At 69.6% G+C, this 12,454-nt stretch overlaps 3 protein-coding genes across 4 annotated transcripts; 1 reads left to right on the top strand and 2 right to left on the bottom strand.

Annotated features, from left to right (window-relative positions):
• On the bottom strand, positions 308–3,273 carry PDIA2 (protein disulfide isomerase family A member 2). The gene is made up of 11 exons (XM_021411181.1): positions 2,979–3,273; positions 2,442–2,648; positions 2,119–2,252; positions 1,913–2,050; positions 1,731–1,847; positions 1,533–1,658; positions 1,263–1,457; positions 1,052–1,172; positions 732–913; positions 544–630; positions 308–427 (listed from the first exon to the last, which is right to left on the bottom strand). The coding sequence occupies exons 1-11, from the start codon at positions 3,214–3,216 to the stop codon at positions 353–355; spliced, it is 1,620 nt and encodes a 539-aa protein (XP_021266856.1). The 5' UTR covers positions 3,217–3,273; the 3' UTR covers positions 308–352.
• ARHGDIG (Rho GDP dissociation inhibitor gamma) lies at positions 3,412–6,355 on the bottom strand. 2 transcript variants are annotated; one of them, XM_021411184.1, is made up of 6 exons: positions 6,135–6,207; positions 5,149–5,334; positions 4,463–4,546; positions 4,290–4,366; positions 3,974–4,037; positions 3,697–3,896 (listed from the first exon to the last, which is right to left on the bottom strand). In XM_021411184.1, exons 1-6 carry the CDS (start codon positions 6,205–6,207, stop codon positions 3,697–3,699), a joined length of 684 nt encoding a protein of 227 aa, XP_021266859.1. The 2 variants fall into 2 exon arrangements, with proteins under 2 accessions (XP_021266857.1, XP_021266859.1); XM_021411182.1 differs by having other exon boundaries at positions 3,412–3,896; positions 4,290–4,546; positions 6,135–6,355.
• RGS11 (regulator of G protein signaling 11) lies at positions 7,202–11,168 on the top strand. The gene is made up of 17 exons (XM_021412069.1): positions 7,202–7,323; positions 7,507–7,603; positions 7,835–7,885; positions 7,962–8,068; positions 8,149–8,200; positions 8,276–8,334; positions 8,487–8,563; positions 8,657–8,738; positions 8,840–8,908; positions 9,328–9,351; positions 9,426–9,487; positions 9,680–9,793; positions 9,910–10,025; positions 10,366–10,453; positions 10,563–10,701; positions 10,761–10,843; positions 10,912–11,168. Exons 1-17 carry the CDS (start codon positions 7,261–7,263, stop codon positions 11,042–11,044), a joined length of 1,416 nt encoding a protein of 471 aa, XP_021267744.1. The 5' UTR covers positions 7,202–7,260; the 3' UTR covers positions 11,045–11,168.

A 12,454-nucleotide genomic window follows, 5' to 3' on the forward strand; every position in this document is an offset into this window, starting at 1 on the left:
GCAGGGTCACGACGACGAGCACCGCAGTGTGCCCAGAGCTGTGCTGGGTCCAGGCAAAGGCAGCACCCCCTCCATGGGAATGCCCAGCGCCATGGGTGCCCGAGGCCGAGCTGCCCGTGGGACAGACACCCTGGGTTCAGGTTGTAGTGGGGGGCTCTGCCCTGCACACCCCACTGAGCTCCACCCCCATCGCAGCACCCACCGGCTGCACTGTGTCCCCAAGAGGCCCAGCAGGTGCCATTCAGTGCTGTGTGCCCCCCCAGCAAGGTCTGCCATCTGCAACCCACACACACACACACAGCCTGCATCGTTTCCAGGGTCGTTTATAGCACCCACTCCAGTGGGGCAGGGCTCACAGCTCCTCCCGGGCTTCAGCTGTGCCAGATGGGCTCGGTGTCTCTGTGCTGTTCCCTGGGGCCTTGGACACCTGCAGAACATGGTGGTAGGACAGGGATGGACGTGTCCTGTCCCCATCCCATGTGTCCTGCAGGGTCTGTGCCCGGGGTGGCAGCCCCTGCCCGGGAATGGGGGCACCTCACTGACCGTGGGTGGCTCCTCTGGCAGCTTCCCTCCATTTTCCAGGAACTTGGAGAAGGTCTCCACGTCTCGGGAGCTCCTATATTCAACCATCTGGAGCCAGGGGACAGGAGGAGGACACGGGGTGACAGCTGAGCCCGACCTTCCCCAGGTGCTGGCAGAGCCAGGGATGCCCCACACCTGTCCCTGCCCACCTTCCTGCCCGGCCCAGCAGGGAAGTAGTGCAGCGTGGGGTAACCGCTGATGGTGATGTTCTCCAGCTCGTTGGCCGTGGCATCCATCTCAGCAATGACGATGTCCTCGTGGTCCTTGTAGCGCTCACCCAGCTCCTCCCAGGCAGCCGCCATCTCCTGGCAGTGGGTGCACCATGGTGCATCTGCGTGGCGGGCACGGTGCTGGGGGTCAGGGCTGGGCCGGGGCCACCGCGGGTAGGCGAAGGGTGGGGCTGCGGGAGCGGTCATGGAGAGGGGCTCAGCCCCGCGATGGAGCTCAGGGACGGGACTTCAGCACTTACAGAACTTCACAAAGACGTTCTTGGTCTCGTCAAAGGCCACCTGCTCAAAGGTCTTCCCCACGAGCACTTTCACGGGCCGCGTGTTCCAGTCCTCGGGGGGCTCCGCGCTCAGCAGCTGGGGCTGTGGGGCAGCAGGGTCGGCCGCAGCCCACACTGAGCAGTGCTGGGACACGCGTTCAGGGCCAGGCTCAGATCCAGGCACCCATCTCACCTTCACCTTGCCGTCCAGCACTGCCCGCACAAAGCTGCTCACGGCCGTGGCTGAGAAGGCGTCCGCCTCCATGCGGTACTTGCGGTTGTTCTCCATCTTGATGAAGCGCAGTGTGGGGGCATCACTGGGCTTCAGGCCGAAGAAGGGCAGAACGCTGGCACCGTACCCGTCCACATCCACCACCACAAAGAGCACCTGCAGGGGGGGACGGGCAGTGCTCAGGCCGTGGTTCCCTGGATCCCGTCCTTACTTGCCACAGGACTACCTCACCTCGCCCCGGAAGGTGCCAGCGGCCGCACGGAACTCATCCCGCAGCGCCTGCTGTTCTGCCACGGAGGTGTTGAGGAAGAGCAGCATGTGGTGGGGGATCTTGGCCCCAAAGATCTGGCTGGAGGTCTGGGGAGCAGGAGGAGGGTGAGGCCGGGCGCCCTGCAGCCACACCGGGGCTGGGGCGGGCAGCGGCCATACCTCGTTGGAGAAGTCCATCACCAGCTGCAGGCTGTGCACGCGGATCAGCTGCGTCAGCTCGGCCACATCCAGGCCCCGCTCCGGGTCCACGGGGAAATCCGTCCGCCCCTCATCGAACTGCCGGGCGCGGGGCAGTGAGTGCCGGGCCCCATCGTGGCCCCACCGCCTCCACCCCCCCTCACCTTCTTGAAGAGGCAGACGGTGTCGGCCAACAGCCCGTACACCTCGAACAGCTCCTCCGCCTCGGCCACGCCGAACACGACGTCCACCACCTCTGCGGCCACCTCGTAGAACGCCCGCGCCGCCTCGCCCCGCAGGTCCTGCACGGCCCCGCCATCAGCGCTGCCCCGGCCGCAGCCCGGCCCTGCCCTGCCCGGCCCCGGCCCACCTTGAAGAAGCCCACGACCGCGATGTCCTGGGCGCTGACGAAGGCGGCGGCGGTGTCGGCGTCGTGCAGCAGCGTGGCGCTGGGCCCGGCCCGGCGCTGCACCCAGCGCACTATGCCCTCGGCGTCCATGCGGCCTGAGCGCGGAGCGGGGCTGCCACCGCCGCTACGGCCACCGGCCACCGCCAGCCCCACGCGTGCCACCCACCCCCGGTACATCACCACCAGCACGTCACCACGGAGCTGCTGTCGGGATGCCGTCACCCCCTCGCCATCACCCCCCCCAAACGCCCCATGACCCCCGCGGTGCCCTCGCGCAGCCCTACCGCTGTAGGCCGTGGGGTGGGTGCGGTTGCCGTCGCGGAAGAATTTGAGCGTGGGGAAGGCCTCGATGTGGAACTCGGCACTCAGGGCCACCTGCGCCACGGCGTCCACCTTGCCCAGCCGCACCGCCTCCGAGCCGTTCCTCAGCACCGCGGCCGCATGGGCGAACTCAGGGGCCAGGCGGCGGCAGTGCCCGCACCACGGCGCGTCTGTGTGGGGCCCGGTGTCACCATGGCACAGCCCATGGGGCGTGACCCCAGCCCAGGGGTGAGGCCAAGGGCACCTAATGGCACCTGTGAGCCACCATGCCCCGTGCCCCCACCTCACATCCCTGTCCTGTCCTCTGCCACATGGTCCATGCCCCCGCTGTGCCCCCGACCCCACGAACCTGCCCTGTGTCCCCACTCCACCTCTCATAGCTGGTGCCCCTCTGCCAACCCCTGTGCTTCAGGACCCCACGTTGGCACATTTCGCACCTCGTGCCCCCGCCCTGCAGCCCTGGCCCTGCCCTGCCCCCCGCCCGCCCCGCGGGCACTCACAGAACTCCACCAGCAGCAGCCGGTGCTCGCGCAGGGCGCGGGCGAAGTTGTGCTCATGGAGCACCAGGACGCCGTCCTCCTCCTCCAGGTCATCCGAGAGCACCTCATCCTCTTCGTCCTCCTCCTCCTCCTCCGTCACCACCGCCTCCCCATCCTCCCCCCCGCCCTCAGCCCCCCACGCCGGGCCCAGCCAGGCCAGCGACAGCAGCAGCACGCACAGCACCGCGCTGCCCCGCATGGCGCCGTCCCGCTGCCAAAGCCCTCGCACGGGGAGAGGGGCAGATAAGGGCGGCGGGGCGGGAGGTGCTGGGCCGTGGGAGCTCGTGGCCCTCCGCTACTGGCTGCCAGCACGGAGATAAGGCAGCGAGCAGGTGGCGGGTTTCCAGACGCGCGTCCCCGCAGCGAGACCGGGCCCGGGGCACGGACACGGCAGTAAGAGACACGTCTGTGGGGTTTAATGGCGATGGAGGAGCACAGCCTGCGGCCGGGCGCAGCTCAGCGCGACAGCGGTGCACAGCGATGGAGGTGCCGCGAGGACGAGTCGGGCGTCGGTATCAAAAAAAAACAGCAATTAAAAATAACTTTGGTTGCGAAGACCACGACCGCGCGCGCCCGCTTGCTAAGGGCCCCCCCACCTTCCCGTCGGTGGGGCGGCGCGGGCGGCAGGGGGTCCCCGGGCGGCGGGGGGGGGGTCCCCACGATGGTGGGACCGGGGGGGTCAGTCCTCCCAGCCCTTCCGTATGCACAGCCCCCACTCCCAGGCGAGGTGCTCCATCTTGTCGTCGTCGGTGACCAGCGAGCGGACGCGGTACGAGCCACGCGCCAGCCGGCCCCGCGGCACCTCCTCGGCCGGCGTCACCACCTCGTACTCCTCGGCCCGCGGCGCGTAGCTGCCCACCATGAAGACGTCACGGTCCACTGGGCAAGAAGACGAGAGGGGCTCGGTTGAGCGGGGCCGAGCGGTGCGGCCCCATCCCATCCCCGACCCCACTCACCCGGGCGGCCGCGGCGGTACGTCAGGTGCAGGCACTTCAGCCCGCAGACGATCTCCCTGTTCACCTGTGGGCCACAAAGGGGCTGTGAGCGGCACCGTGCGGTGCCCGTGGGCGTGCAGGGGCACCCACCCTGCAGCCGCCCCACACTGCTCTGCGATGCAGCTTCATGGGATGGGCACTGAGCAGGGCCAAGGGTGGCACGCAGCCTGGTGGCAGTGATGCTGGGGGCAACGTGGGTACCCGGGGCGGGCAGGGACCCCCGGAGAGGCACGGAGGCCACAGGTGAGTGTCAGGTGCCCACGGAGCAAGGCCTTACCTTGAAGGACACCTTCACCCTGTAGTCCACCCCCTCCTTCAGCACGAAGGGACGGCTCTGCAGCACCTCCAGGTCTCCTGTGGGAGCAGATGGCCCCGTCAGCGTGGCACTCCTGCTCCTCCTCCTCCTCCTCCTCCTCCTCCCTTCCGCCATGGAGCACCCCCAGCACTCACCCGTCAGGTCCATGGTGATGGGCCCCGGCGCCTGCTCACACATCAGGGTCAGCTTCGTCACCTGCACGTTGGGCACGCTGGCGTCTGGGGACAAGCGACACGGCGTGGCCCTTACCCATGGGGGTGGCAGGAGGCCGGGGGCTCCTGAGGCCATCAGTGCCCATGCGCTGCACGAAGCGGCCAGAGGACAACGAGCTCCGGGCCGCGGGGCACCCCAGCTCAGCCCAAACCCTTTGCGGATGAGCCCATGTTAAAAGCCCCATGGCACAGCCCAGCCCGGCCTGGGCCACGCAAGCACAAGGGCAGCCCCTGATTGTGTGGGGGGCCCGGCGCTGACAGCCCCCCCACGGCCGCTCGCTCCATCTCCGCCATCCCAATGAATTCCCCGGTCCCTCGTAACCGTTCCTATGGCAACTGCAGCGGTGATCCTGTAACCAAGGCAACCGGGGTCCCCGGGCAGCGTTACCCGCAGCAGGGGGATGCCGGGGTCTCCCTGCGGTGGGGTGGGCACCGGCAGCGCCCGCCGGGTGACGCGTTGGGGACGTGCCCTCCCCGTGGGGATGCCCCCAGAGATGGGGACACTGCAGCTCCCCGCGCCCACTGAGGCTGCATCACCCGGTGCGACGCATCGGGGTGAGGGGATGCTCGGGGCGTTGGGGTGCTGGGGTTCCCAGCCCCAGCCTTACCCACGGCCACGGGGATGTTGCCCAGCAGCACCTGCTTGTACTTCCGCAGGCTCTCATCCCCCGGGTCCAGCTCCTGGATCTCCCGCAGGCTCTTCCTCTCCGGCGTCTTGTACGCCAGGGCCACGTCGGCATCCTCCTCCTCCTCCTCCAGCGACAGCATCACCCCCTCCTTGTCAGCCATGATGTCTGCGAGGCACAGGCAGTGGCAGTCTGGGGACACCCTGGGGAGCCCCATGCCCCGGGGACACACCGGCATCGCCGGGCTGGGCGAGATGAGCTCAGATGGATGCGGGCGACGTCCCCCCACGCCGCCATGGGGCAGCCGCGCCGTCCCCCTGCTCGGGGCCGTGGCGACGCCACCGGGCTGCGCGTCCCCAGGGCCCCGCGTCCCCAGGGCCCGGCGGCACAGCGGAGCCCAGAGGCGGTGCCGCCGGCTGCGATTCCGCACAGCCGCGCAGCGAGACGAGCCGTGCTGCTGCTACGTGTGCGCGGCTCGGGGCGCGTTTGCAGCCCGCAGTGCCCTTCGTGCACGGTCACGGCGGGGGGGTCCGCACCGCCACGCAGCCCGCTGGGCACCGCCGGCCACACCGCCTGCCCCAGAGCCCCGCCGGCTGCAGGCGCGGCGACAAAACCGCGGGGCCGGCTCCAACGCCGGGCGCCCGGCGGGCGACGGCGACGAGGGCCGGGGGCCGCGTCCACTGCGTCGCGCCCGACTCTGGGTGCCCGCGGTACGGGCAGGGCCCCGCGCTCAGCCCCGGGCACGTCTCCAGGCCCCGGGAGAAGGCGGCGGCCCCGCACCTCGCGGTACCGCACCGGGATGCAGCGCGCGGGGCTCACCGGGATGGGCGCTGCGGGGCCGCCCGGGCGCTGCCCCACCTGTTGTTGTCGGCTGCGGGGGGCGACGCTCGGCCCGTGCCGCCGTCCCCTCCCCGTCCCCGAGCTCCCGGCGCTGCCCCCCGCCCCGTCCTCCCCCCTCCGCCGCTCACCTCGGTAGCACAGCGTCAGCCACAGCAGCTCCAGCAGCTGCCCGCCCGCCTCGCACACGTCCAGGCCGAGCATGGCCGGGCCGCGCCGGGCCCCCGGGGGGGGGCTCTGCAGGAGGAGTTGGGGGGGCTGGTCCCGCGGCTCCGCTCCCGGTGCCCGCTGCGCTCTCCCCGCTGCGCTCGGCGCTGCCCGGCGCGGCCCGGCGGGGCGGCGGCGGCGGCGGTTCCCGCAGACGCGGCGGCTCCGCTGCCCGCCCCCGCCCGCCCCCGCCCCTCGGCGCCGGGCGGCTCCAGCCCCGCTCATGGGCGGTGTGACTGCAGTGAGCTCATCCGCCGCGCGCCCGCACCGCGCCCGTCCGCACTGCCCGCGCCGCGTGCTCTGCCCGCAGCCACCCCCCTCCCGCACACCGCGAACCGAGCGGGAGCCGCGGGACCGGGGCGCGTCCCGAGCCGGCGCCGCTCAGCCCGTGTCCTCGGCGCACCCGGAGCTCTGCCCGCGCCCCGCACCCCCTGCCCGCACGCTGCCAGCGCTCAGCCCGTGCCCTGAACGCGCCTCGAACGCCGCTGTCCGCTCCTGGCGTGCATCCCGCACGCGCCCCGCACACCTCCTGCATACGCACAGCGCGCACATCCCGTGTACCTCCTGCACGCACACACCCCGCACACACCCCGTGTACATTCCGCACACACGCTCATCCCGCATATCCCAAATACCTCCTGCATACAGACACACACCCCGCACACGCCCCATAGAGCTCCCACAGACACACACCCCGCACGCGCCCCCCGCACCTCCTGCACGTACACACATCCCGCATATCCCAGACACCTCCTGCACGCACACACATCCAGCATATCCCGAACACCTCCTGCACACACACACATCCCGCACGCTCCCTCGCACCCCGTCCTCTCCCCGCCCGCCGCCCCTCGAAGGGTTCCGGGTCCCGACGGCCGCCCCCGGCCCCGCACGGCCCCGGGGGGCACCGAGGGGCACTGGGCGGGCACCGGAGCGCGGCAGCCGCGAGGGGGAGCGCGGGGCGGACGGGCGGGGCGGGGCGGGGCGGGGTTGGGGCAGGGGAAGCCGCAGCCCCGGGCGGAGCGGAGCGGTGCGGGACGCGCACCCGCTATGACCATCGGCGGTCCCCGCGGCGGCGGGCAGCCCCGCCTGCAGATGCCGTGCCTGGGCAAGGTGAGCCGGCAACGGGCAGGGCGCGGGGCAGGAACACCGCGCCGGGAGTCGGGATCCGCGGGGAACGAGCGGAGCTCCCCCGGCACAGAGACGGCTCTGCCGGCTGCGAGGTGCCCCGCGTCTGGGCTGTCCCCGCGCCCCGTGCCCCCCGCCGAGGGGCTGAGCGCGCCCGGTGCCCCGCAGATGGAGCGGATGATCGTCAGCATGCAGGACCCGGACATGGGCGTCAAGATGAGGAACCAGCGGCTGCTCATCACCGTCATCCCGCATGCCATGACAGGTGGGCCCCCGCGCGCGGGGCGACGCGGTGGCGGGGACGGGAGCGGTGCGCGGGGACGGCCCCTCGGGTGGCACGGCACAGCGGGCAGCGCCCGGCGCTCGGAAACGTGCTCAGAACTGCGGCTGGGAGCCACGCTGCGTTGGCTGAGCGCTCCCTGGGGTGCCCCGTAACCCCACGTGCCCCCTGGGACCGGGGCACCGCATCGCACCATAGCGCTGCCACGATCCCCAGGGAACGACATCGTGGAGTGGCTCATCCAGAAGTACGGCATCTCGGAGGAGGGTGAGTGCCCGGCGCGGGGCGGGGGGGTCCCTGCAGGTCCCAGAGCCGCCCAGCAGCCCCCGCTGCCCCCACCCAGAGTCGCTGCACCTCGGCAACCTGATCGTGAGGCACGGCTACATCTATCCGCTCCGGGACCCCCGCAGCCTGGTGCTGCGCGCCGACGAGTCGCCGTACCGCTTCCAGGTGGGTGCCCTCTGCGGTCAGAGCCCCAGCACCGACCCCGTGGCACCCAGCACCGCTCAGCCCGGCCCCTGTCCCCCCAGACCCCGTACTTCTGGACCAGCACCAAGTGGCCGGCCACCGAGCTGGACTATGGTAGGTGCCCACCAGCTGAGACCCAGCGGAACTGAGCGGATCCCGGCCCCACTGAGCGGCTCCGTTCCTCTGCAGCCATTTACCTGGCCAAGAAGAACATCCGCAAGCAGGGCGACCTGATCGAGCACGAGAAGGTGAGCGGTGCGTGTGATGAGCTGCGGGGCCTCGGCTCACCTGGAGTGGGGGTGCAGTAAGGGTGCTGTCCCCGTGCTGGAGCAGCAGCGGGACCCAGGGCAGGGCAAGGGCGCGGGTGCCACGCTATGCCCACCTGGCTGCTGCCCCCCAGGACAACTACAACCTCCTGCACAAGAGGATCAACCACACGTGGGACTTCGTGGTCATGCAGGCGCGGGAGCAGCTGCGGTGAGCGTGAGGCCGTGATGGGGATGGCAACGGGCGGCGGGGACGGGGCAGCCCCCTGCTGCCAACCCCCCCCCACTGCTTTTGCACGGACAGGGCGGCCAAGCAGCGGCGGAAGGGCGACCGCATCGTCATCGACTGCCAGGAGCAGGCGTACTGGCTCGTCAACCGGCCCCCGGTGAGGACGGCTGGGAGGGACACGGCTGGTGGCACGGTGCAGGCCGGGCACATCTCAGGGGGGGTGGGGGGGGGTCTCCCAGCCCATCGCTCTTGTTGCAGCCAGGAGCTCCCAACGTGCTGGAGCAGGGCCCCGAGCGCAGGAACTGCCACACCACCCGCGTGCAGCTGGTGAGTAGGGCCAGGCCCATGGGGCTGCCCCATGTCCCGTTAGCCCTGCTAACATCCCTTGTGTCCCGCTGCCCCCAACACCATGGCTGTGCAGGGAGGGCTGTGTTTGCCCGTGCACCCGCTGCCATTTGTGGCAGTGCTCTAATCCCTGCAGCTGCCCCGCTGCGTGCACCATGGCACCCCAGGCCCCACAGCCGCCAGCCCTCCTTACTAACTGCTGTGTTTTCTCTCCTCCACGTGCCGTGCCGTCTGTCCACGTAAGTGTCACCAACCCAGGGCTGCTGCCATGAGGGGGGTGCAGGAGGTTGGGTTCGTGCTGGGACATGTCAGTGGGGTGGAAGGACATGATGCTGGCTCAGGGGACACACATGAGATTCCTCGAGCCCTCACCCAGCCCCGCACATCTCTTCCAGGCCAAGAACATGGACTACTACAAGCGGGAGGTGAGTGGGGTGGGGGGCAGCTGTGGGGCTGCTGTGGGGCGTGGAGCCCTGATGTGCACCCACGGCCGGCCCAGATCGAGTACTGCAGGAAGGCCATGGCCAGGACCAGGGTGAAGTCATCCATCTGCCTCGAAGGGTGAGCTCCATCCCGCAGCGGGCTGGCAGCCCCCCCCCAGCACCTGCCCAGCATCTGCCCATGGTGATGTGCAGAGCCAAGGCCATTGCAGAGCCCAAGCGCACCCCCGTCCCCTTGGGCATCCCCCGAGGGGTCAGGGCCATGGTGGATGGTGGGATGTAGCCCAGCCCCCCCAGCCCCCGCTCCCCACAGATACCTCAAGTTCAACGAGCAGTACGTGCCCCACGACCCCATCATGTCAGGCTGCCTGCCCAGCAACCCCTGGATCACTGATGACACCACCTACTGGACCATGAATGCCCCCACGTAAGCATCCCTGGGGGCCACCAGCCCCGGGACGGGTGCAGGGAGAAGACACGGGCAGCCCTGCGGTGCGGGGGCCGTGCCCGCAGCCCCCAGCCCTTCCCGCACGCTGCCCACAGGGGGACGACCCCCACGAAGCTGCGGGTGGAGCGCTGGGGCTTCAACTTCAGCGAGCTCCTGATGGACCCACTGGGCCGCACTCAGCTCCTCGAGTTCCTCAAGAAGGAGTTCAGCGGTGAGGGGGCCCTGCCCGCCGCCCTGTCTGCCGCTGCACGTCACACCGCCCGCCTCCACGCTGTGGGGCTTTGCCTTGCCGTTGGTCCCACCTGGGACCTGAGGAGGGTTTGCCCATGGGTGGTGTCCAGCACCACGTCCTCCCCAGCGCCATGTCCCCATTCCAACGCTGTGTCCCTTCCCCAACACCACCTCCCCATCCCAACGCCCCGTCCCCATCTGAACACCATGGCCTCTCCCCAACACCACATCCCCTCTCCAACTCCATGTCCTCCTCCTCAACGCCATGTCCCCATCCCGACGCCACGTCCTCCTTCTCAACACTGTGTCCCCTTCCCCAGCTGAGAATCTGAGCTTCTGGGAGGCGTGTGAGGAGCTGCGCTACGGGGAGCAGTCCCGCATCAACGAGATTGTGGACTCCATCTACCAGTGAGTGCCATGAGCAGGGCCGGGTCCTTAGGACGAGGCCGTCACTGCACTCCGTCCCAGCGTGGGGCCGGGCCTGGCTGGGTGCTGGTCACCGGGTACCGATCTCCAGGCAGTTCCTGGCTCCCGGAGCCACGCGTTGGGTGAACATCGACAGCAAGACCATGGAGCGGACGCTGGAGGGCATCAAGACGCCCCACCGCTACGTGATGGACGACGCACAGATGCACATCTACATGCTGATGAAGAAGGTGGGTACGGGGCGGGCAGTGCTTGGACACGGCCACGGCCTGACGCTCCGCTCCCCCAGGACTCCTACCCGCGCTTCCTCAAGTCGGAGCTCTACAGGAACCTCCTGGCCGAGGCCGTCATTCCTCCGGAAACCAAGAAGCGGTGAGGGCAGCGCCGGGGCCCCGTGGTGCTGAGGGTCCCCGCGGCGCTCAGCCCGGCTCTGCCCGCAGGGTGTTCCCCTTCATGCGCAAGCAGCGGCACTCCAGCCCCAGCCCGGCCCTGCTCCTGGTCCCCAGTGACACCGAGGCCAAGGGCGAGGACAAGAGCAAGAGTCCGGAAGCCGTGCCCGAGGAGGAGAGCTAGGCCCCGCCACAGCGCCCTGCCCGCAGTAGCACTGAAGGAGAGAAGCCATATGCCCCCAGCCATCCCCGCTCACTGCCCACAGCCCCTTCCTAGCCCTGGGGGGAGCCAGCACCCGGCCTGCCCGGTGCGGGGTCCCCGTGGGGTGAACACAACATATGCAGAAATAAAGGATCCCACAGGGAAAGCACTGCAGCTCGTGTCGTGTTGAGCGAGGGGTGACACCGGAATGCAGGGGGGGTCGGGGCTCTGGGAAACCCACAGCCCCAGCAGCGTGCACCCCCAGCAGCATGCAGCAGGCACCTGGAGCTGGGCTGGGTGCAGTGGGATGGCAGCAACCGAGGGATGCAGAGGCCCCGCGGGCTGGCAGGGGCGGCAGGGATGGTGGCTGCCAGCTGAGCCGCTCCGCCTGCCCGCCACCCGTTAATCTGAGCAGAGCCCGAGGATCTCACGCAGGATTATTCTCTTTCCCAGAGCTGAGCCCCAGCTGCGGGGGATTAATAGCGGCCGTTATATAAACGAGGGGGGGCTCGTGCCCTCTGGCACTCAGCCTCAGAGCCGAGTGGCGTGGGGTTGTCCCCAGCCCATGAAGGACCAAGGGGGGCAGCCTGCACTATGACCACCGAGAAACTGCACAGCTGCTCGGGATCGTGAACCCTTCCCTGCTGCAGATGTTGGAAGCCCCATCACGGAGTGGCTGCTCACGGCTCAGCTCGGTGCTGGGGCACACGAGAGGCCCTGGGGCGAGGTGCTGGGGAAGCTGCAGGAGGCTCGGTGATGGGATGGAGCCTGGGACCTCAGCGCTGGCAGCCACGGGGCAGTGACAGATGGTGCCACGCTCCAGGACACACCGCGTGCTGCGCGGCTCCCTCTGGCTTGATCCAAATCCAAGCCCTGGAGAGAGATTTTCGTGCTGATGGACTGCAGCAGGAATCTGGGGTGTAAAAGCAGGTCACCGAGTCCCAGGCAGGGGGAAGGGACGGGCCAGCCCAGCTCTGTTACCTAACTCTGCTTCCGCAGGGTCCAGCACCCACACTGCAGCAGCAGGAGGGCCGGGGGGCTGCAGTGCCACCCCGGAGGTGTGCGTTTGCAAGGATCCCTCCCCGCAGGGGCTGTAAGGGGCCAAGTGGCCCATTTTTTCCAGCAGCACACCACTCCTCTCTGCCAGAAGGGAGGAGCAACCACTTCCCTATCAGCTCACGCTCCTCCTGATCGCCTCTGGCCCGACACCAGCACAGCCGGCGGGGCTGGCACATCCCAGCTGCTTCCCGGGGTTAAGCCGTGCCCGGGGTAAGCGTGACCACCAGAACAAAGGGGAGAGGCAGGCACCCACCTCCGCAGGGCCAAAGACAAGCTGCAAGCAGGGAAGCATCACCAGGACACCGGATCCCTCCCAAAGAGGGGTTTCCTGCT

This window comes from Numida meleagris, chromosome 13 (genome assembly GCF_002078875.1).
Source record: "Numida meleagris isolate 19003 breed g44 Domestic line chromosome 13, NumMel1.0, whole genome shotgun sequence".
Lineage (NCBI taxonomy): Eukaryota > Metazoa > Chordata > Aves > Galliformes > Numididae > Numida > Numida meleagris.

Coding starts and splice junctions, on each gene's coding strand:
- ARHGDIG (XM_021411182.1), bottom strand. CDS start 6,207: ATGCTCGGCCTGGACGTGTGCGAGGCGGGCGGGCAGCTGCTGGAGCTG. Junction 5,335..6,134: donor GCTGACGCTGTGCTACCGAG/GTGAGCGGCGGA, acceptor TGTGCCTCGCAG/ACATCATGGCTGACAAGGAG. Junction 4,547..5,148: donor CAACATCCCCGTGGCCGTGG/GTAAGGCTGGGG, acceptor GCTTGTCCCCAG/ACGCCAGCGTGCCCAACGTG.
- RGS11 (XM_021412069.1), top strand. CDS start 7,261: ATGACCATCGGCGGTCCCCGCGGCGGCGGGCAGCCCCGCCTGCAGATG. Junction 10,026..10,365: donor CCTCAAGAAGGAGTTCAGCG/GTGAGGGGGCCC, acceptor CCCCTTCCCCAG/CTGAGAATCTGAGCTTCTGG. Junction 10,454..10,562: donor ATTGTGGACTCCATCTACCA/GTGAGTGCCATG, acceptor ACCGATCTCCAG/GCAGTTCCTGGCTCCCGGAG.
- PDIA2 (XM_021411181.1), bottom strand. CDS start 3,216: ATGCGGGGCAGCGCGGTGCTGTGCGTGCTGCTGCTGTCGCTGGCCTGG. Junction 1,848..1,912: donor CCGTCTGCCTCTTCAAGAAG/GTGAGGGGGGGT, acceptor CGCGCCCGGCAG/TTCGATGAGGGGCGGACGGA. Junction 428..543: donor TGCCAGAGGAGCCACCCACG/GTCAGTGAGGTG, acceptor CATGTTCTGCAG/GTGTCCAAGGCCCCAGGGAA.